The 22,504-nt window shown below is 50.8% G+C and overlaps 1 protein-coding gene across 19 annotated transcripts in view; it reads right to left on the bottom strand.

Moving 5' to 3' along the window:
• LOC104143713 (USP6 N-terminal-like protein) overlaps window positions 1-22,504 on the bottom strand; it is a 117,443-nt gene that overhangs the window by 16,199 nt on the left and 78,740 nt on the right. For all 19 annotated transcript variants that reach the window (XR_011141284.1, XM_068944648.1, XM_068944647.1 and 16 more), the window contains 5 exons: window positions 18,877-18,950; window positions 18,297-18,382; window positions 16,809-16,848; window positions 15,151-15,231; window positions 5,562-5,669 (listed from right to left, as the gene is read on the bottom strand). Coding sequence is in view for 18 of the 19 variants with exons in the window: in XM_068944648.1 (XP_068800749.1) it covers window positions 5,562-5,669; window positions 15,151-15,231; window positions 16,809-16,848; window positions 18,297-18,382; window positions 18,877-18,942 (381 nt within the window). In the remaining variant the exon portion in view is untranslated. The remainder of the gene's footprint in view (window positions 1-5,561; window positions 5,670-15,150; window positions 15,232-16,808; window positions 16,849-18,296; window positions 18,383-18,876; window positions 18,951-22,504) is intronic.

Here is a 22,504-nt window from a genome sequence, read left to right as displayed (position 1 = left end):
AAGATGCCCCTTCCTACAGCAGGGGAAGTCAGAGCCCTTTCAGCCTGCTAGTAGCTGCCGCGCGTGACTTTTGCAGAGCTATCGCAGACATTCAGACACTGCTGTTTGGCAGAGAGCAAACTGCAGCCTGGAGATGACCTGCCTCCCCCTCGGCCGTTCTGCCCCATCTGTCTGAGGCCAAGTGAGAGAGGAGAGGCTGAGGTTTCAACCAGGCCTGGTCCTTCCACTGCTGATCCCACCGCTGTGGAACAAGCGCAAGAAGGAAAACGCGAGCCAGACAGCCCAGCAGCCACTGACGAAACACAGCCTCTGCTGATGAGCTCAGAGCACCGACCTGCGCGCCGCTTAACCCTCTCCACCTTAGCAGACAGGCCAGGTACGTCGAAGGGGATGGGGAACGGCAACCGAAGCAAACCCCCTGCTCATCTTTGTGCAAAGGCAGACCGCAAGCGTCTTGGCAGCACGCACGCCTATACAGGGGGACCTGAATAAACGTATCCTCAGCGCCACTGAATAAATGCCACGCGTGCAGAGGCAGTGCTGAGCCTCCACGGCATGCTCTTTTACCGTCCCCCTTGTCACCGAGGTACCTCCAAAACAAAGACTGCAGCGCTCTCACCACTGAAGTCAGTAATGAGCTTGCTGAAAGAAAAACACACCACCCCCCCTGCTGTGACTGACACTACCACCAAACCAGCATTTGCTCGTCTTAACATGCTTAGACCAGGCCCGGCACTCTCTCTGCGGCTTCTAATAAAGCATCAAGACCTCTGTTGGGGCTTATCTAATGATACACGTTTATAGCCAATACACACACAGTCAACAGCACGCAGTCCCTAGGCTTTTCAGAGGCTCAGTCATAATGAAGCCCAAACTGTTATGACTCGGGTCTCTCTATGAAGTGATCTCTAACTGCTTCTTCCCCTGGAGGAGAGAATCATCATAGGTTTAGAAAGTTTCCACTGATTCCTGGAAACATAATTCTGGGGAATTATTGCACTAGAACTGGTGCAACGTTTAAGGAACTGGCAGAGTCTGGACTAGAAACTAAACTCCGGAACAGCCTCCTATTCCCCCCATGCAGGCTAATCCCTTAAGGCAGCGTCACGCAGATGAAGGAGTGAAGTCACGGAATCACAGAATGGTTGAGGTTGCAAGGGACCTCTGGAGGTCATCCAGATGTTTTCGTTTCTGCGATGGAGATGTCCACCACATTAAAAGGAAATCTACTGCCAGAGCCGAGCCCACCTGAACGAGTTGCACGCTCCTTGCTCAGAGTCCCAAGCTCTGAACATGCTCCAGGGATGAATCTCGCTGCAGCCCCCTCCATAAACTTCCGCCTAGCCCTGTGCACGCAAGCAAGGACCGTTACGCTATAGCTCAGCATCTCACCTCACTTACAGCTTCTAGGTACCACCGCTGATCCTATAATTGCCCTCTTTCTTTAATAGCATTAAGGCTTAAGGGCATGAATAAAATATGTTCTGTGGCTGTGTTTTCAGGCAGCCTGAGATCCAGCAGCACGTTAGGGGCAGCAGAGATGAGCAGCAAGCCCAGCTCCTCTGGACCTGGGGGTCGGTTCTCCTCCTTGCCAGCACGGGAGGCAGAAGATCAGCACAGACACTCCCCCACCTGCTAGAGCAGCCACTGTCCTACAGTTGCTTGGCAGTCCGATACGAGGCGCCTCCAGGTTGTTGTTTACGTCCCAAAGTAGCCACGTCAGCTCTGGGGAACATGAGACGTCATTAACACCTGGATGCGTTCTCCAGCCCCACCTGGCCCCCGGCACCACTCCAGCGACGGCGAGGCTGAGCAGCACTGCAGGTTGCTCCTGTGCTCCCAGCACTCGGGGGCAATCGCAGCTTTTCTCGGGAATACTGAGTCAGACCTTGAAAGCAACTGCGTGGAGGAGCAGCAGTGCAGGGCTTATTTTGACAAGGAAGGCTAAAAAAAAGACAGCGGCGGAATGAAGATCTGATAAACAGTATCATTTCCCTGCTTTAAATCCTGTGCTTTCTACATCCCATAACTCCTTGTCTGTTATAAAGGAGGGAGTCTACCTGAGACAACGTGACTATTCATACACACCAGGCCACTTCAGTTCAAGTTTCCCTGCTAGAGACTTTTTTTCCCCTAGCAGAACACCACAGAAATCTCTCCCAAAGCCTATAAACACCAGTACTTTGGCATGCTCCGACTTCTTCAACCGTTCTCAATGAGCCTGGCTTGAAAGCGCGCACCGTGCGCTGCATCCGTCTGGGAAAAGCAGTGTGGCCCACAGGCCATCGCGCTGCCACCCAGGGCCACACCGGGGTTAGGGACAACGTGCGCTTTGCCAACAGAGCTGCTCAGGTACGGCACCGGGCATGCCAAACCCAGCTCCGCCACGAGGAGCCACACGGTGAGGATGCAACACAAGGCAGGCAAGAAACAAACAAACAAAAAAAAAAAACACTGGACCTCAAGAGCAGGTATCTTGTGCAGCAGCTTGTGGCCTCTCTGCACCCAGGAGGCTTTATTAATTCTGCAGGCTGTAAACAAGCCCAGGGTTGGCTGTTTTTCTTTTTTCCTTATTGAAGTAACCCCGGGGGCTCCTGCAGCTGCTCTGCTCAGCTCATTAGTGCTGCCCCCTCTGACGGCAGAACGGAGGCTGGAAAGCTGGAGGTCCCGCGTGAGGGACCTTTTACAAGCAGCGAGTAAAAGCCAAGAAGCCTCTGTCCTGCCCTATGGCAAACGCAGCTCTCCTACCTTCTGTTTGGGCTCTCCTCAAACTCTCTCAGTCGTGGCTACAAAACAGAAACCCTAGGAAAGCAAACGGCTCTGGGCAAAGGGCTTAGCTCCCGCAGCATCACACCCACATCGAAACCGAGCTGCTAAGTCCCCTGACCGCAGGAACGCAGCACAACGCGGCCAGCCTCCGCGGTGCTGCAATAGCAGGGAACACCGAGCTGCCGTTCCCTGCAGGAAAACACAGGTAAAAATAAAGAAGGAAAACAACCGGAGCAGGCTTTTTAACTGAGGCACTCTGGAGCCAACGTGGACGGGGCGAGCAAGGCATCCAGAGCAGCTCGTGAGGTCGCTCCGTGGCCAGAGCGAGCGCAGGGGGGAGCAGCACACTCGAAATGTCTCTGCAGCGGGAGCAGCGAGCAAAGAGAACAAGCGGCTGGTTCAGCCGCCTGGAGGGACACGTTCATCTCCCGGGGACCCTCCCCGGGCAGCAGCTCCCATCAGAGCCCGCAGCACCCAGCAGGTCCTGCCCTCGCACCGGCGGACAGGACGCAGCCCCTGGGCAGAGGCTGGCTGAAGGCCCACGTGGAAGTTTTTAAGTCTGTGCCACGTTTTCTGCCCCAAGAGGAGATGGGCCAGCCTTGGGGCTGGCCCCGGCAGGACAAGGGGCTCAGACAGCCATCTCCTTCCCTTCTGAGAGGGAAATCCCTCTTCCAAGACGGGGCTCTGACTTTCCTCTGGAGGAAATTAAAGGGAGAGCTAATTGCTGGCGGCAGGTGGCACCAAAGAGGAGGAGGATTAAGAGGAGCTTTCAGGGATTTGAGTCCAGCAAAGCCTATTAACCCTGAAGCTCCTGTTTATTGCAGACCCCCCGGGAGCTCAGATAAACTACTTGCGACTTTCATTTATTTGGATTGCTTCCCTCCCTGCACGGCACAGCTTCTCAGGAGGGAGCGTGACCAAAAACTGCCTGCTGGGAAAACTTTGAAAGCCCTGCTCATTAGCACGATCCCACCCCACGGTCCCCCAAATCCCCTCATGTGACTCTTTACCAGCAGCATTTCTCTGCTATGCTTGACTAACCGTAAGAAGCGTTAGCGTTATCTTACTTAACAGGGTGAGATTTTAGAAATACCACGTAAGCACTCGGCTCTGCTGCGCCAGCCCACCGCTTGGTACTCACTGCCAAAAGCTCTGGAGTCCCCTACGCCCTGTACAGGCCTTTTCTCCTGCAGACCGTCCCCTGCCACACGTGCCGGCATCACGCGTCCGCTGGCTGGAGGGAAAGAGCAGGCAGCGAGAGGGGACGGAGGGGACGTGCTTCCCGGCACGTCCGAGACACCCCACTCCTGTGGGGCCGGCGGGGCAAAGCAGCGGGGATCCCCCTCAGGCCCCCTTTGCCAGCAACCCCACACTGTCTCTGGAAACGCTATCATGTAGCTGTCCGAAACGCAGCTAGCGGAGAGGAAGCACAGACAGAGGTGCCGTGCTCTGCCGTGCCAAGGAGCCGATGCGTGCCGGGTCCGCGGACGGTCTGCACTCACCTGCTCTCTGGCCCGCGAGCTTTTCCGAACCAGCTTTCAGTTTGTTCTGCCTTTGCACAGATCCTGTCGCAAAACGCCTTCTCAGTCCGTGACAAAGGCTACGCTAATACAAGCTATTGAAAGATAAGTTATAAAAGAAGCTAGGAAAAGAAGTTACGCTCTCAACCAGGCGGTTCCACAAGCTGCATATGAAAAAAGACAGTGTAAAACAGCCAAGACAGCCGAAGTAAAAATGCTTCTACAACAACTCCTATCATCTGAACTCTTGTTCAATGCACACTGCAGAAGTGTTTTATTTCACACTAAGGAATCCTCAAAAACACCTGCAGCATAAGATGCTCCAATAAGAAGCAATGCAAGTCAGACTTTGCTCCTCTCTGCAGTGAAAATCACATAAATTGAATAGAGACTTTCAAGACAACGTTTCTGTAAGAAGATTAAGGACTTACTTGAAGAAAAAAGAAAAAATATACCAGCCATTTCAAGCCAAGCTTTCAACACTGCCAGCACAGTCAACTCCCGATTACACACCTAAGTTGTAAACCGGGACACTCCACAATTAGAAATCCCTCCACGAGTTTTCAGGAACCCACCTCCATCCAGCCTTTAACTGGGTTTCCTAGCAAAAGACCTTACTTACGCTGGTTTAAATCTTCTGATTTCTCTGCATGTTTCAAAACGTCACAAGGGAAATTTTAAACCACAAGGAGAGGTTTGGGGTACCTCCTTTCAGTGAAGTGCCTAGTACCTACCTGCTTTAAGGTACCTCACTTTCAGATACTCAAAATCATCCTAAGCCGCTCTGAAAACAGACTTTACGACTAAACCTTTTCTTCCTCTCTCTGAAGATGCAGTAACGCCTAAAACATCTTTGCTAGCGACTTCGAGAAGAACAAATGGAATTGACGTGTTAGGGAAAGCAGGTGGCCACCAGACCCCAGCCTAATATACGCACGGATAAAGACTTTATCCCCTTCTCACTTTCAAGCTTCACTGATGTGAAGTCTTTCCTTCTCCAAGGTCACAGCAGTTCCCTGCAGGCATTTACCCACCAGCAATGCAGGTTGTACAAATCTCAGTGCACCGCTACCTCGCGAGGGAGGATGTGGAGGCAGGGCTCTCCTCCAACAGCTCTCCTGTAGGAAACCCTATTTCACTCCTGCCCACCAGCAAATTTCCCCTTCTGAGAGCTTGGGTGCAAAGACCACCTCGGGTCTGACCCAACTCCGCGAGGTGAAATCCCACCCAACCAACCCTCAGCTCGCTGCCTTTGCCGAAAAGGCCCCATACCTCGTACTTCCCTTCGTTCTCTTTCTTCATCTTCTCGACATCCAGCAGGAGCGACCAGACCTGGCCACGCACCTGGAGAGGGATCCCCTTGTACACTCGCCGATACATCTGTAAGGAGAAAGACGCACACGACGTCAGCGTGACTCAGTCTCCTGGAAGGGTATGTTTTAAGCTGGCCACGAACCATCCCCTTTACGCAGGGAAGGCATCTGATGTGCTTTACAGCCGCGATGCCCTCCGCACGCTAGCCTGCCCTCGTCTCTTCTCCATCTCCCAGGGTCAGACGCAGGCTCCTTGGCTTCACAACCCTTTGGTCTGATCTGGCATGGCCATTCCTGCAAGGATGCTCAGGGACTGGGAGAAAAATACATTTCTTCCCAGACAGGAGAGCCCTTCCCACAAGGATCACAGAGATACGTCCACAGCCAAGTCCCAAAGAGAGACTCGTGCAGCGTGGCATGGGGCAACGTGGGCTACGCCAAGAGCTCTTCCCCGGATGAAGTAACAGCCTGTGTAGTGTCCCCAAAGCAAGGAGGGGGATGCGGGAAGAAAAGTGTATGTGTCTCCCCTCCCACCTCCATGTGTTCACTTCATGCATTTCGCAGATGCTTCCCTTTTTTCTCATCATAAGGCCCTCTCCCTCTGAAGAGACCATTAAATTTCAATAGGAAACAGAAAAAAAGGGCTTTTGTTTCATCCCTGACTTCTCCCATTCGAAGAAAGATCTTGGGAGAAAAAAAAGTGTCTTGTTTCTGAATATTTTCCACCCATTAATTCATCCCACCCTTGAAATGCCTTGCAGCTGCGCTATAAAACCCACTGCAGCATTCCTCAAGGCTCCCGAGGTCCCCAGGGCGAGGGGACGGATTTGCCACATGCTGCCCAAACTCCAGCCGTGCCGGCTGGGGGATTTCCGTTAGGGAGCGGAGCACCACGCAGAAACGCCCTCGGGACTAGGCACCCGCGTGCACACAGAGCGGCAGCAGGGTGTAAAGGTGATGGCTCCCAGGGTCTGGGAAGCAGCCCTTTGCTCCACGCTGCGCTAGGGAGCTCTGCGCTCAGTGCATGCCACGTGCCAGGAATCAAATGGAGCTACTCACGGTGTCTGCTAGAAGTGCAGCCAACCTCCTTAAAACTCCCTCTCTCTTTCTATAGGGAGTTCTGCTTCACACGTTTAAGGCTAGTGCAAGGTATGGGCCGCAGTTCAAGGGGAAGCGCTAAGGTGCACAGCGTTATCAAAAGGTTTTCTATACACTGGAGCGCTTGACATGGTCCTGCAGCGTCGCATTCACATCTCCTACAGCGAGCAGAGCATTTGCTACTTTCACACCTTCCCTTTCCGGCACATCTCACGTAATCCGTATTCTCACTCCTGGCTTGAATTTTAAACTCTCCTCTGTACGCAAGGCTAAAAGGAATGTAAATACGGCACTGCGTTTCGAGCTGCAACGCAGTTCACACATGGTGTAGCGCTCTCCGGGGTGACTCTGCGGGATGCAGTTAGCATAACCGAGCTGAGAGTCTCCCAGACTATGAACTCGCGCTCTTACAGCTCCTGGTTTTAGTACTGTCTGCAGCACTAGGCTTACTGAGGTAGGGGCTGTACCATGCACAGCCAAGACAGCTCTTGCCTCAAAGAGCTGCTGCAAGACAAGATAGGAGGTAGGGTTCAAGCAGACAGGCTAGGAGACTGCCAAGAAATAAATTCATCCTAGTTAAAGTAAATAAATATATGTGTATTAAGTAATAAACGCAAAGACTGTCACGTAGTAGTAGTAAAAGTGAGGGCTGCGTAAGCTAGATACGGTGTTAGAGCACTTGTCCATCCAGTTACAGTACGCATTTCAGTATTTCTGCTGACACAGGTGCCCAACAAGTACAACGGATGTTCAACACTTTTAAATCCAGTCTAAGCACTTGCAAAACACTTGCTCTGCCCGAGTCTGTTGCTGCCCATACTTGCGGGCGTGTGGAAGGATCACCCCTGCGCGTAGTCTCATTAGCTTTGAGGGGCCAATGCATGGAGAACTATCCCCTAAAAACATCCTTTGCAAGACCACGCTTCTCCCCTGTAAGTACTGAACAAGAACCGCAAGCATGACATCAAGATGTGTGCGTGGTTGGAGAGGGTCACCAGCTTCCGTGATAGCATCCCTCATTTTAAACGGGACATCGCTTAATGCATAGTCTGCCCTCGTACATCAAACCGAGCAGCTTCTGCTCATCCTCTTGGGCAAGGCTCATGCGAGGAGGTGTTTCTTGTGGACAGCTGGAAAAAACTTCCAAGCTGCATGTTAGACAGATTCACCCCAGCCGCTGCAAACGCAGGCACCCAGCTTCTGGACCAACCGCTTTCAGAAGATAAGCAGAGATTCCTGTTCCCCTTTTGGAGGGAGTTACCCAAAAAAAAAATCAACGTAAATCAACATGAAAGAAATACCACTTCTCCTGACACATCACGACTAGATGAAATATTTTGCCCAAGCCGTACTGATACAGAGCCAAGGAAAGCCTGTCTCCAGCAGGCGTCTGGGACACAGCAAAGCGAAGGCCGAGGGGAGATCAAGAAACTGGAGGAAGTCTCAATTCAGTTAGAATCGCTTCATGATGTATTGACTTCCAAAGCATTATGAGAGCCTGACTGACGGTTGCCAAGGTAGAACAAGATGCTCAGGTCTGTGGGAAGAAAGTCATTTTGTTTTGAATTCTTGAGCTGTTACTGTTGTACTTTAATGAATACAATCCTCACCAGCATATAGCAAGTGTCTCTGATGATTTTCTCCGTATGGGAGTGCAGCAGGAACAAGGGAGTTGCAAAACATGCCGAGACTGAACTGAACTAAATGGCCTCTCTGTTATTTATCCCAGGGCCTTCCTCCTCCCACCACCTCCAACAGTGAAAGCGATAAAACTTAAGAGCTGTATGAGTCATGAGGAGTAAAAATGAGCAATTTTCCTTCATCGTGAAACTTGAAGGAAAACAGGGAAGTTATCATTAAAAGCAGCAATTACACTGGGATGAAACGACTGAGGGAAGGCAGCAGCTGAGAGCTTCATCGCTCAGCAGTTTCCTGCCTCATGTGAAAAATGAATAAAACTCAAGGTCACGATCTTTTGTCTCCAATAAGCAGCTGAACACTTAAATATCAGGAGAGCGCTCCTAGATCATGGCAGCCCCCTGCCCCAAGCAGAATGACAGCGAAGTCGAAGCAGGGGAGGAAGAGCAAATATCACCCCGTTTCACAGACGGGAACTGAGATGCCAGTGGTTGAAGCGATGGCTCGAGGTGCTGCACAGAAAGGCCATGTCAGAGCCAAAAACTAAGCCTACAGCATCTAAAATCTAGTCCAGGTTTGGCCACAGGATTATCTTTCCTTTCTAGGCTTTAACATATAAAGCTCACAGCAGAGAGGTAGGTCATCATCCCATCCCTAGTCCTCCCTTTACCATATACTTATTTTTACTTTTTAAGAGCTGGGAGGGGGAAGGCTATCAAAACGCAGACTCCAGAGAAAGCCAGGAAAGGTCCTTGCAAGGAAAGCCTGTAGGGTGATGAGAAGCTGGGAAGTGTATCCTGACTTCCCTCTGTTGCCAGGGAATGCAAAGCTGGCCGGGGGAGGGGGGGGGGGGGGGGGAAGGCAACATCTTTCACGAGAGCCTGAGCCCAGAGCAGCTGAAAGGGCAGGCAACTCTTCGTTTTTCACCACCACATCTCTCCGGTTCCCAGCACGTTCTTGGACAAGCAGCTCTTGTATCAGATCCGCGGTCTCCCGTCCCATAAGTCACAAGCAGGGTGTTTCCCCACAGCCGCCGCAGAGAAGAGCCTTCCCGCAAGCACCAGTGAAGCGGGACATGAAGTCACCCTACCATTTCATCACAAGGAGATGGACGGCTTCAGGCCTCGCTTGTGCAGACGAGGGAAAGAGTCGAGTCCTCTGCTCCACAAACGCTTCTGCTGTATGCTGCGGTTTGGAGGATTTGTCATGGGCATAAACTGCAGGGAACCCAGTGCTTGCGTGCTGAGACTCAGCTCCAACTTCCCACCTCTCCAGACTCCCCCAATGACTTCCATCACCCTGGGGGAAAGATCCCACGGATAACCCACCACTGGGCGCAGCACGATACTGCAGAAGTGGTGGCCACAGAAGAGATGGGGGATGCTCAAGCGGATGCACACCTTGCCAGGGCTGAGAGCTAAAACAGCAAAGCAGTAGTGCGCTGCAGGGGAGAAGGAAGAGCCGCCTCGGCTTGCAGACACAAAGTAACAGCACAGGTTGCCCCATACAGATGCCATAGAGCCCGCAGCTTGGGGGCTCAAACTCCTCTCTCCCACGTTATTCCCAATGCTGCAGGCAGCACAACAGCAGGGAGGAAACCTGACTGCCACCAGCCCCACACTCACAAGCATCTGTTGGGCTCTCCCCCGCATTAGCAGATTAGTCACTCTTGGGGGTCCATGCCCGGTCAATAAAAAGCACTGTTTCACCCTAAGCTGCTTTGCCAGCATGCGCTGCATGAGGCACGCAGCACACCAGTGACCTTTCGTGGCGACCAGGCTGCCCCTGCACATAAAGACAGGCTTCGCCTAAAAACCAGATGTCTTTGGCCAAAGACATCCCTCTGCAAAGGATCTCCCACATCGCCAGCGGCGAAAGCGGCTTGCGAACAGTGCCGAGGTCACACCCTCTCCCTAGGTCTCCACCACCGCGATTAGTATTTCTCTCGAGTCAGTTCCATCTATTCCAGGGCTACGATGACCGAGTTACACTGCTACTGGAGCACGCTCAGCGCAGTCTTTTCTTCCCTCAAAAGCTGAGCTGTCTTAACCGTGTATATTCTTACGTGGCCCCAGAAGGGCATTTCCTAGACTCCCCAAGCAGAGTCACTAACTCAGGTTTAAAATAACAGTGCAGGACATGGCTGACCTGGTCCTCGCAGTGCTGTAGCCAGAGTTAGGCGACTGCCTTGCTAACACAACCCCTCTCTGCAGGTTTGGCGTGCACTAACTCCGCAGAGCCACGTAATCCTTGCATAGATGCGTTTACTTTGGTATCTTTTCCCCCGTGGAAGTAAGCAAGTCAGTACATACAGCCAGGAAAAGGCACCATTACGTCAGTCTAAGGACATCCCTGCTAGGGATCGTACTCGTGTTACTCGTCATTTTGTTTCTATCAAAATTAAATTATATTGCTGCAAAATGTGTCTAGAACAGATATGGAGACAGATCTGACGTGGCAATGAGTACAGGGAGCCTCAAAGCATTGCTTTAATTAAAGCAACCTTATTTGTTGCTCTTCCTGAAACAGGTTGTGCCAGGCATTGCTTTTAGGTGTAGCCAGGCCACCCTGGGCCAGGGAACGTAAGAGGCAATCCTCCGGGGGGGTTTTTTCAGCCTTATTTCAGATAATCAGAGGTCCCTTCCAACCTCAACCGTTCTGTGATCCTGGGATCTGTGACAGCTGCAAAACACAGGCAGTGACCAGCAGTACATAGGGATGCACATTTTAAGTACTGCACTGCTCAGTTAGGGAATACTGAGCAAAAACGGGTGCACAGGGGCACATGGGAGCGTGCACAGCCACAGGCAGTCTGTCCCCTAGAAGGCAGCTACAACCGGACTGGGCGCACACGGTTTTCTAGATCCCGCAATCAAGCCATGTGCAAAAAAAAAAAAAAAAGCAGCTCTCCCTGCAGCTGAGAGACACGAGCTCCTGGGGTGGCTAGCAGGCAGAGCTGGAGAAGCGAGGTCCAGTATAGAAGAGCAGGAGGAAGGAGGAGTTCGACCTACTGCTGCCTTGCTCCTTCCCAGCCGAGATCCTGACCCAGCTTCACCCCATTCGAGAGGAGCCAAGGTCAGCAGAGCTTCCCTTCGAAACTGCCTGCGCTCAGGGGTGCACACAACAAGATTTTTTTTTTTCTTGCAACAAACCAGTCTATCAAAATGAACATCAAAGAGAAGGCTCCTGTTTTCAGTAAGAATTTTTTTTTAAGTAGCTATCCTAGTCTTTATTAAAATAACATACAACTGGCGTCTTGTGACGCTCGGGGTTCTGGCACATCAGTGAAGTGCTGAAAACAAACCTGAAGAAAAAGCGCAATGCAAACGATGGTCTCACTGCCCAGGGAGGGAACAAAAAACAACTGACTGTGTTTTACAGAATCAGATTTGAGAGCTTGTCATATTTATTTTAATTAAAAAAAGTAACTGTCTGAAGGCATTCCTGCATTCCCAACATAAGGTTCTTCTTACTTTGCCCGTCTCCAAATCCCACGCCTGAACTGCGTCCCTCGCCTCGTGATAGAGGGAAGCTCCGCGCAACGCCCGTGAAACACGAAAGCGTGGGGCTACGCGGCTCTCCGAGCTCAGCACCTTTCATTCAAAGCAGCAGTGCAGACGTCGCAGTGGTGCATGAAAGGCGGTCCCTGGGACAGATAACACGTCCAGGGGAAGGACCAAACCTGACCTTTTTGACAGCAAAGCTGAGCTGCTTAGCTTTGCACTTTACATCACACTGCGGGACAGCCCAGCTGCTCTGATGTGCAATGCGATTGCTAATAGAAGCAACACCGGCCTCCCTATGTGCATTTCTATTAGTGGCCTCCCTATGTGCATTTCCATTAGCGTAAGCACCAGGGCTGTCAGGCTGAATGGGACTGAAATCAAAGCTCCTTTATGCTCCTCTGGGTCACCAGACTCCTTTCCCCACACACTCGCTGTTTAACACGTCGGGCCAAGCGCTACTGCTCGCTAACTGCGAGGGCTGATACCGATTTCCACTGGAGCAGGACTTGAGTTCTCCAGCACGGGGACAATGCCGCTTCTGTACTGAAGAGTCATGAACCTTTGACGGGTTGTCCTAAATACCACCATCATTTATTCCATTACAAGAGCTCTGATTTTCCGACATAAAACCCCTCCAAACAGTTTGCTGCTGAACAGCCCATCTAGCACTTCACAGCCCCCCATCCGAGAGCCAGGGGGAGGAAGCGGCCAGTTGGCAAACCTATCCTGCCCCTGGCTCCTGAAGGCCGCGTGGTGCCCACGGCCAACCCTGAACAACACAGCTAGAAATGGGATGCCCGGCATTTAGACTGTGAAGTCAAAAGCAGTTGGCCACATCATTCCCTCACACGCCTTCATCGTGGCAACCAGCTCGACTTCTTGCTCTGTATTGTCCTGCCCTTGGCCAAAACTTTTGGCCCCGAGCTAGACACCCAAAAAGGAACACCATACCTGACAAGGACCCAAGTACTGCCATCGTCACCGCGCAAAACTAAGCATAGCGCTAACGGGCGCAACCCACCAGCAAGCTCATGGGCGCCCACGAAGGGCCTTGCCTAATTCAGAAGGAACTTGCTAGCTGCTGGGAAATATCTTCCTACACAATCCAAAACAAAACTAAAGGATTCGGCATCACTAAGTCGTCTCTTTTTGAGGCTGGCCCCCATCAAAACCCCTCCCAAGTGGAAAAGCAGCACGCCTATTTTGGAGAGCTGCTTGAGGGAAATTAGGGCTGAGAGGAGAGCGAAGGGAAGAGGGAAAACCTGGACGAGCCCAATTCCTAAATCCCCAAACTAGCGCCTGCACCGCAAGACCTGAGCGTCATCAGCTGTTCATTACACAATGGAGATGTGCTTTAAAACCTGAAGGAAATCCCAAAACTCTTCTGGAATTTGGTATTCTATCCACAGGGCGACTGATCAATTAGTACTACTTCTAATTAGAGAAATCAAGGCTGCGGGGGGGGGGGAGGGGGGCCCCTCAATTTTTGCTCACAGAATAGCAAAATAATTAGAAACATTCTCAAGCGAACAGAAGGACTGTAAAATTCGAAGCCCCTCTCCAGCCCCATTCCCACTGTAGTGAAACTGAAGTTTTATTAAAAAAAAAATTACTGATGTGATGATGTTGGGCAGACTTGAAATCACTTTGGATTCATGGCGCGCAGGCTAGGCGGCTGCTCCGCTCGCACGATGCTCGCTGCGGGCCCTCGTAGCTATTCAGATATTCTCAGCAGACCTCGCTCTTTAACGGGGCTCAGGTTTCTCCTGCGGACTCTCAATAAAAGCTAGAACCGATAAAACCAAGCACCCCCCCCCGCCCCGTCCCCTTCCTGTTTCTGCCGAAGAGGAGGTCTGAAGAGGAAACGGCTACGTGGTGGTTCCCCCCACCAGCGCCGTGGGGGTTGAACACACACACACGCTTTGACGCTGCCAAGTCTAGACAAGTAGGAAGCAAAAACGCATCTGGGAACCAACGGGTTCACACCAGACTACTTATTGCGCTCCTGGCACCCGCAGCCAGCAAGCAGCCAGCCCTCCCCAAACCGCTGCTGCCAACCACAGCATGGGAGCCCGGGTGTCCCCCAGCCACCTTTTTAGCTCTGCCTCCAGCTCGGGGGAAAAGGGAGAGCAGCAGCAAGCGTAGCTGCCCTTAAGGTGTCAACGCACCCGGCTTTTGAACCCAAACGCATTTTGAGAAGAGGTACCTCTCAGAGGAATCTATATAGCTGCACAATGACAAAATACTTCATGTGCAGATGGCACCACAGTCACAAGGGAGGCATCGCACACTAACCACAACCAGAGAAAGAAACGATTTGAGCCACTCAGCAAGAAGGCAGTGGAAAAAGAGCCAGGCGGCTCTTCTGTCCATCGACGCAGTGCCTGAATTCAGGAGACGGGATATGAGACGTTCCCAGGTTCACGCAGAAGCGTGGTGGGTTGCAGCTCTCTTCTGCCCTCACAGAGTGCTGTAACCGGTGCAAGCCGGGCGTAATCTTTCTGTCCTTGCTGCAGCAAAGGTCTAGAAGCTGTCATTAGATCTGGGGTTTTTTTTCCTCCATTTTGTTTCTAAAGGAGTTGTGCTAGGAGTTGATTAAAAACATTCATTTTCTTATTAAAAATAACTCTGTTTTGCACCAGTGTTCTGTGCAGAGGTTCTTCTGAACACTGAACCCGACTTGCAAGGTTAGTGCCTCCCTGCTTTACTTTCACAGATGGAGGAACATAATCTAACAGCCTCAGCAAGCAGCTCACAGGACTCTCACAGCCACAGCTAGTAACAAAAAGCAACGCCTAGGTAAGGTCCAGGCAAATAAATCTCTCCCCAGGGAGTTCTCCCTTGAGATAATGAATGAGGGATAGTAGCTGGGCAGTATTACTCACACCTTCCATGCGATTCCCAGCTGGTGGAAAGCCAGGAAAGCAACCTGCTGCCTGCAGTCCCTGCCGCTTTCACATCCACATCCTGTATGCTTTCACCTACGAGGACCCAGCTGGGCACAGGAACATTTCCTGTTCTGCTTTCGCTTGCACAGATAAGCTCAGGGGCAAACACGCGGACACCATTTAGGAAACTGCTTTTAAAAATATTCTCGTCAGAATAGAACTTTTTCCTCTATCGGTGACTCAGCAATTTCAAGGAAATATTTAAAGTTTCTTTAATATTAAAGACTAAGGGGTAGAATTCGGCAGCATTTTCCAGTTATCTCTGTTTTCTCCATCAGCTGTTTGAAAGCCCAACTCATTCGAAGGATGTATCATTCACGTCCCCCTCCTCACACATGCTCTTTCTTTTCCTCCTTACCTTGTCACTGTTTCTGTATTTGCCCCATTTCTTCAGCATCTTTAGCCACTTGTCCACTCGCTCAATTTCTTGATGTTTTTGCTGGTGCAGGGGTAAGAAAAGACGGAAAAAAAATGAAGAAAAAAGTCCCAGGAGATACTACATAGAAGTTTAAATCTAATGAGAGCAAAGGAGTTTTGACACCTACAGCTACATACAGAGTCCCTGCAGCAGTGGCAGCAATAACTAAGAGGTGTTTGCAGGAACTGGCAATTTCAACACACAGTAATTAAAGGGTTGTAAAAAACAACTAGAAAACACAGGCTTCGCATGCAGGCGACATTTCAGCAGGAGCATTTATTCGACAACAAAACCCTTCAACGTTCGACTAGCCACAAATCGTTGTGCGTTTCATCTGCCAGACAGCAGGCAGACACAAGACAGTTTAGATCCAGTCATCGAGATCCTAACAGAGGAGCCGACTGTTCATGTCACCACAAACCAGATGCAAAGTGGGTCCCTCTGAGGCTGGCAATTTATTTTAAGGGATGAACTGAGGGAGAGAACCACCGTTCACTGCAGCCCACTCACAACCCAAGCACGTTACAGGCGTCACCGTTTTTGAGGCGAGCTTTCGTCTCCTTCAGCTGTGGTACAGAGCATCTCAGAACGGCTCAGCTCTGATCTCAAAATAAAATGCCTTTCCTCCCCAACACTTGGATTTTAATCAACCTGTGCAGAAACAGCGCTAATCACCCTGTTCCGGTCAGATAAGGCCATGTTCCTTTTTATTACTGAATAAAAGGTCTGGCCAGCAGGAGCCCTCAGAATTACCACGCAACGCAACGTTCAAAACCGAGCCACTGGAGTACTGCTTTTGACAGTTCATTAACATTCCTATGTCGCCTGCTTCCTCCTCCAGGCCGATGCAGAAGCGGATCCCAATGCTGCATTGCAGCAGCCGTTGCACAACGACCAGCCGTTCCTGGAGAGGTGCAATCAGCTGCTGCCCCGTTTAACCTTCCCCACATCCCCAGGGTGGGGGAGATGAGGGTGGCAAGCAGGGTTACCCAGAGCCTCCTGTGTTTTTCCCCTTTTTAAGCTGTTGAGCCAAAGCAGGGCAAAAGCAATGGAGGCTTCTCCCAGAAGGGGCTATGTCCCAGCTCCCTCTTGCTTTAAGATGCGCAACTTTACTGCGGCATGGAGGAGGAGGAGGGGTGCCGGAAGCTATGAAATAAAAGCTCCAAAAGCTTGTGAAACTGAAGACTCGGAAAGCAGCGATAAATGGAGCCACTGTCCAGAGGATCTCATTGCATCTTAGCACACGTTCACTTTCACCTCTTGCATTTGGGATCTCCCTCGCGGGCCCCAGCGTCTCCAGCTTGGTTGAGCAGTGGCTGCGCAGGCCTCGCAGCCTCAGTGGCTCTCCCCAGCCCTCGCTGCGGGACCCGGGCCGCTCGGCAGCTCCCCGCAGCCAAAGCCGTCCCGGGGTGCCTGTTTCGTGCCGTGCTGCGCCCACAGCCGCGCGACTCGCTGCGCAGCATCACCCCGCAGCCACTAGCTGCCCCTTTCGCTCTCGCCTGCGCATTCGTTTCGCTAAAAGCGAGACCCGTGCCCTTCCCGGACGGACAGCGCTATAAGCATCTGATGCCAGGGATGACAAAGCTGCAGGCTCTCACCTTTTCTTCCAACGCGGTGCGTGTCGGCAGCTCCTGCTCGCTGGAAAAGCAAGGGTTCACAGTTTATTTGAGAGGCCAGAAGGGTGCAGAGCGCCCCACGCTGCCGCACTCGCTCTTCTATGGGAACTACCCAGAGACATTTGTGATCCCAAGCCCCCGGCCACGTACAGCGGGAGACGTGACTCCAGGGGTTCGTGTCTTTCCCTACAGCTACCTCCTGTGACAAAAAGGCAGAGGAACCACTACACACAGCATGACCTAGCCTGCCCAAGGCACCAAGCAAAAAATCCACTGCCTTGCAGAAACTGCGGGAGTGGAAAACACCGAGTATTGGACGTTGCTCGAAATCCTGGGCATAAAGCTCCTCTTCAATATGCAGCTGATCAGCAATTAAAAAAGCGTGTATGGGGGGAATATACAGTTTCCAAGGGAGGAGAATAAATAAAAGGCAGAAGAAATTTGAATTTGGCAGAGACATCCGAAAGAAAACACGCAACTACCTGTATGAATGTCCACCTTGCTGGAGTGTGGGGGAGTGTGAGAAGTGAACCTGTCTCACGTGGGCAGTTCTCACCCGCCGACGGTGTGTGCTCTCCCACGCGCTCTGCCTGCAGCTCAGCCCGGGAACCCAAGCTAGAACCACCGCTCGGATCTCACGGATCCCTGCTGCCCCACAGCACTGCGGCTGCCATGCCGCGCAAGGTTAAACTCAGCTGAAGCACTGTGATTCATTTCAACAAATGGAAATATTTGACCTGGGAAGGTCAAAACCATCAACACTGATCAAAAATAACCACTTAAGTCAAACGCTAGGATTTCCGAACAGAAATTGCTTTGAAACCCCCTCCTGCACAAGGACACTTAATATTGTAACTCTTCATTCAGATTTTGAATAAGTGATTCTTCAAACATCCTCCCTCTGCACACAGTGCATCCCACTTAGAATAGGGGTTTCCTAAGGGAACTGAAAATGATCCGATATCCCTTTACTACACCTCCCCGTATCAGCAAGCACAAACGCAAAAGCTGCTCCTTTGGAGAAAGGCCAAGTGCCTCCAAGGAGGCATACGGCCACCGAAACCTGCAACTTCTGACACCAGGCTTGTGATGGGAAACCGCCCTTCCCCAAAGAGGGGGGGGAAAAAAAAAAAACCACAAGTGAAAGGGTATCCTTAAATCATGTTTAAACCTTTCCTACCAGCTGATTTACCCCAAAGCCTTTTAAAAGGCAATCTGATCATTCTGAGGCAGTTTTAGAGAGCTCCAACCCTTGCCTTGCAGCAGATTCAAACCAGAGTGTTTCCACATGCGTGGATAAGGGAGGAGACACATCCACTCTTTCTTTCTACGTTTGGGATCAATCAAATCAAGCCACAGAGCGCCTTGTAGCAAAGATGCCAAAATCTGTTGTATTCTCTGCAAAAGAGCGCCCTGAACAAGCACGCAGCGTGAAGGCCATCAGGGAGAGGAGAGGGCCAGGGGACTTACTGCAGGAATCCAAATCGGTCGGTGACTTTATACAGCGTGAAGTCGGCATCTTCCCACGGATCGATCTGAGTTCCTTCCTGCCTGCCCTGCAAAGCAGAAGAGATACCCATGAGCCACCCTGAGCAAATGACAAGTCCACTCAATATCTATGCTGTGCTCTTATACTTGGGATCCACAAAAAACTCGGGAAAATACTTTGGGTGAAAAGATGTATGAGGGCAAGCAGGCAGGGAGCCAGGGAGGCCCAGCAGGAGCCTAAAAGGCTGGTGAAGCACCGAGCCCCACGCTGACTCCACACGCGGGAAACGCGCGGCACAGGAACGTGATTACCCTAAGGGTCTCCAAAACACTATGAACTGGTAGCAGAAGGCCCAGTAAAGGCCCTGGGCTCTGGCAAAACAGCTAAAAACCTACCAAACAGCACCTATGACTGTTACTCAGAAGCCTGATGGCTCGAGTGTTACTGCGGTGATGCCTCATGGGAGGCAAAAGCTCCTGTTCAAAGCGTTCCTGCTTGACTAATCACCTAAGTAGCTCCAGCCTTAGCAAGCACGTTAGGGAAAAAACACAGGGTTGGTACCTTCTCATACTTGGCAACGATCTCCGCTCTTTCCTGGGCTATTAAAGTGTCTATATCTTTCTTCATGTCAGAAGCTGTAAGGCAGAAAAGAAAAAAAAAGGGACAAAAGGAGATAAGTAAATGTGAACGCAGCATGGGAAATATTTTAGGAAAGCGCTAATAGAAAAAAGCTTTGCTGACAACTTTAACTTCCAGCCTTCTCGTGCAGCTAAAATTAGACCGAGGTTGAAAAGACTCCACGCAAAGCATGTGTGGCGCTCCCATGTACAACATACGACTGCCAGGTCCTCGGTCTCTGCACAAGGAAACAACTGGGTTGGAGCAAGCGGGAGTTCTGTCCACGTAGCGGGCTGGAGGATCGGCTGCCGTGCCTTTGTTCCTAGGCGCACACAAGCCTCTACAAAAGACATCAAGCTTTTAAATGCAGACATTCAAACCAGCCGTGCTCACCACAGAGCTCTTGCGTTATATGGTCTCCGCGCCAGCTGGACTGCTGCACAGCTTAGTGCTTACTCAGAGTAGAGCAAAATGCCAAACTCTGCCCTCAGCTTACATATGGGAAGCCGTTGGAAGCTCAGTGGGGGCATCTGAAGGCAGATTTAACATCAAAGGAGGAACTAAAATGAGATATGTTCACCTCCTGAAGTGCATACGCAGCAAAGTAAATTGGCCGCTCAACGATGAGCTTCCACAGACATCCATAAGAATAAAACATCAAGCGGCAGCAAGGCAACCGCACAGGCCCCCAGCTATTGGGTCTGAGATGGATCAACCTGTTGGCCAAGACCCAATCTAGTTCCCAGGGATCTAGGTCACATCCCTGGGATCTGCGCCGACTGCTTTGCTTCATCCCATATGCACGCACAGAAGGAAGATCGTTTCCCATGTCAAACGTGACATTGGTATTGCGCCATACAAGCCTTGGCCCAAAGGGTCCCAAACACTCAACAAGCTACAATATCTGCTCCAAGTAACCAAGTCAGTATCAGACGCAGCCTAACAAAGTTTCAACTTGAAAGGTTAAGTACAGAAATGCTCATCTAATGCATTCAGGAAAAGCAAGGGCAAATACAAGAGGAAGAAATTACAGAGGACCAACGTTCCCTGCAAGGGAGAGCGCGGAGAAAAGGCCTGCAAAGTTTTTCTCCTTCAACGCTCCTGGGAGCTGCTCCGCCCCCAGCGCTTGGTGGCTTTTCCAAGTTTTTCTGTGCTTCTGATGCAGCTCCTATACTATACGGACAGGATAAACGCTTGAGCAGTAACGTTGCAGTGTCACCTACGAGGCTGAGCCCTTCGGAGTCCTGCCGACTCCCCGCAGGCCGACGCGTCCCGGATGGAAAGAAGGCATTTCAAGAACAGGAAGGGAACTGCGGGCTGAAATTATTTTACAAGTGGCTTAGAGTTTAGAAACTTAGATTAGAAAACCTCTCAGAACAATCTGTTAAAAAGGAAGACTACATTTTGCCTGCTCTAAGGAGATTTTGCCTTTTTTCACTTGCTGCAGAGAGGCTTGGCAGGGTCGGGGAAAAAAATAAACTGTTAAGAGCCACCACAGCCTTAAACTGTTTTCCCCACTGCTACATCATGAATCATCCAGTGATTTACCCAGAGCATCTGGACGCTAACTAACTTTAATATTACAGTCCAGAGATTTCTCGTAGGGCTTAAAAGGAGCTCCCGGGAGCATGCCGAGACCCCGGCAGAGCAGACTTGAAAGCCTCCCACGACAAATCACAAAATTAACCACACAGTCAGTAGACAGATTGCAACTACGCACCGCCTAACAGTGGATTTTACTGAGATGATTAAAAAGGAGCAGCTATCCAGCTGCCCATTCCTACCCTTCTCCAGGCAAGCGTGGTCCTGCCACCTCCCCTTCACCCCATGCCCCACAGTGGGGAGGGACAAATGAAAAACATAACTCCTAAACCCCCCACAGGCTGCAACATTTGAAGAAAATCACTACCCACCTCATTTGCACTTAATACAGCAGGTTGTTAACACCCTTGTCCTTTTTCATCTGCCCACAGGACGCTCATTAATGTGAGGACACCGCTGTCGATCAGTGGACAGCAAGGAGGCCAAGAAGCAAAGTTTTAATGGAAGCTAACCAGTATCAAAAATACTAAAGGTAAATGGGGAAGCTAGTAAAAAAATTACTACTACTTTAAAAGAAAAAAAAAAAACAAAAAACAGACTAGGTTGACTCCTGCGTTGCACGCACAGCTGGGAAGTAAACCCTGGGGTGCTGCTACCCCGTTCCTTTCCCCAAGCACAGGCGACAACCCCTTTACACAGCAGAGGTGCATTTTTACACAGAGATAAAACACGCCCAGGAACAGGCTCACTCAGAGCTGTCACTGCAAGCTCACCGGTGGGGACCCAGGAGGAACCTCAGCTGTGCTAACCTCCCTGCGGGGAGCGTTTCAATCCCCCTGAAGGTCTTTCTGCTGCGGACACATCCCGGAGAGCCACTGCGTGGCCGGCTGCAGCAGCTCTCTGAACCAGAGGTGCCAGAGCAGCCAAGAGCTGTTGCACTCGGGCACGATCTGGAGAACGTGACTTTCCCCGGAGGAAAGAAAACCAGCCTCAGCACCACGACGGCGATGTGCCGAGCAGAGCCGTAACGCCTCTCCCACGCTCAGCCCCCTCCTTTGGGCCTTCAGACACTGGTAAGTGGTTATGGTCTCACGTCACCAGCCGTGACTTCATGCAAACTGCAGGTCGCAGAGAGTGCCATCTTCCACTAACTCTTCATTCGGAAAGCAGCAATCAGTCCTGTTTCCAAGACACGTTAAACGCGGACGCCACCAGGCCGTCAGCTCTCCTGCTCACATTTTACAAAGACATCAGCCCTATTTATTCAGTAGTCAAACTCACTTTAGGGTGAGAACAAACCCAAAAATGCCTCTGGAAGAGCAGCACTGAAGCGTACTTTGCTCCGAACACCAAAGTGCATTTTGCTATCCGACTCTTTCAAGCTGCAGCTCTTACTTAAAACGTTTCCTCAGCTTTTGCTCAATTCACATTTTTTTTTTTTTTTAAAGAAGCAAGATCAAGATCTGAGTAACACTCTCACAGCGTTATCTATTGCATCGTTGTTTATCTTCTCCTTCCTACATCTTTCTGTTTTATGCTCATCTCCAGTTGCTTCTTCTTCTCAGTTTAACTCAAAGGCAGAGTCGCTCCCTGCTTTCTTACGTCTTTTTTTTTTTTTTTTTTTTTTTTTTTGCTGTCATGGGGCCATAGGATTCAAATGAGGTCCCTTAGGTGCTGCTAAAAATACAAGTACTCTGCATGCTGGAGGGAAAAATAAACTATGTCAAATTCAGTGTGCAATTTTTCAAGACATGTATGAAGTGGAAATTATTCTGAATGTCACTGACCACACGCTGTAATAGAACAACCAGAGGAAGAGCTGTTCGGTAACACGGGAAGGTTACAGAGCAGAAGAAAGCAGCAAGATCACATATATTTTGGCTTCAGCCTATCTGAATGGCTCTGTGCAGCCAGAAACGCGTGCAGAGTAGCCAGTTTTGCATCTCGGGCCTGCAACGTGCACATTTGTTTTCTCTTTACGGTGACAAAGCTGTTAGACTGAAGGGATGCCACCGACGCTCTGTACAAA

This window comes from Struthio camelus, chromosome 5 (assembly GCF_040807025.1).
Source record: "Struthio camelus isolate bStrCam1 chromosome 5, bStrCam1.hap1, whole genome shotgun sequence".
Lineage (NCBI taxonomy): Eukaryota > Metazoa > Chordata > Aves > Struthioniformes > Struthionidae > Struthio > Struthio camelus.
The sequence above is the reverse complement of the archived record's forward strand: the minus strand, read 5'-3'. Positions and strand labels throughout refer to the sequence as shown.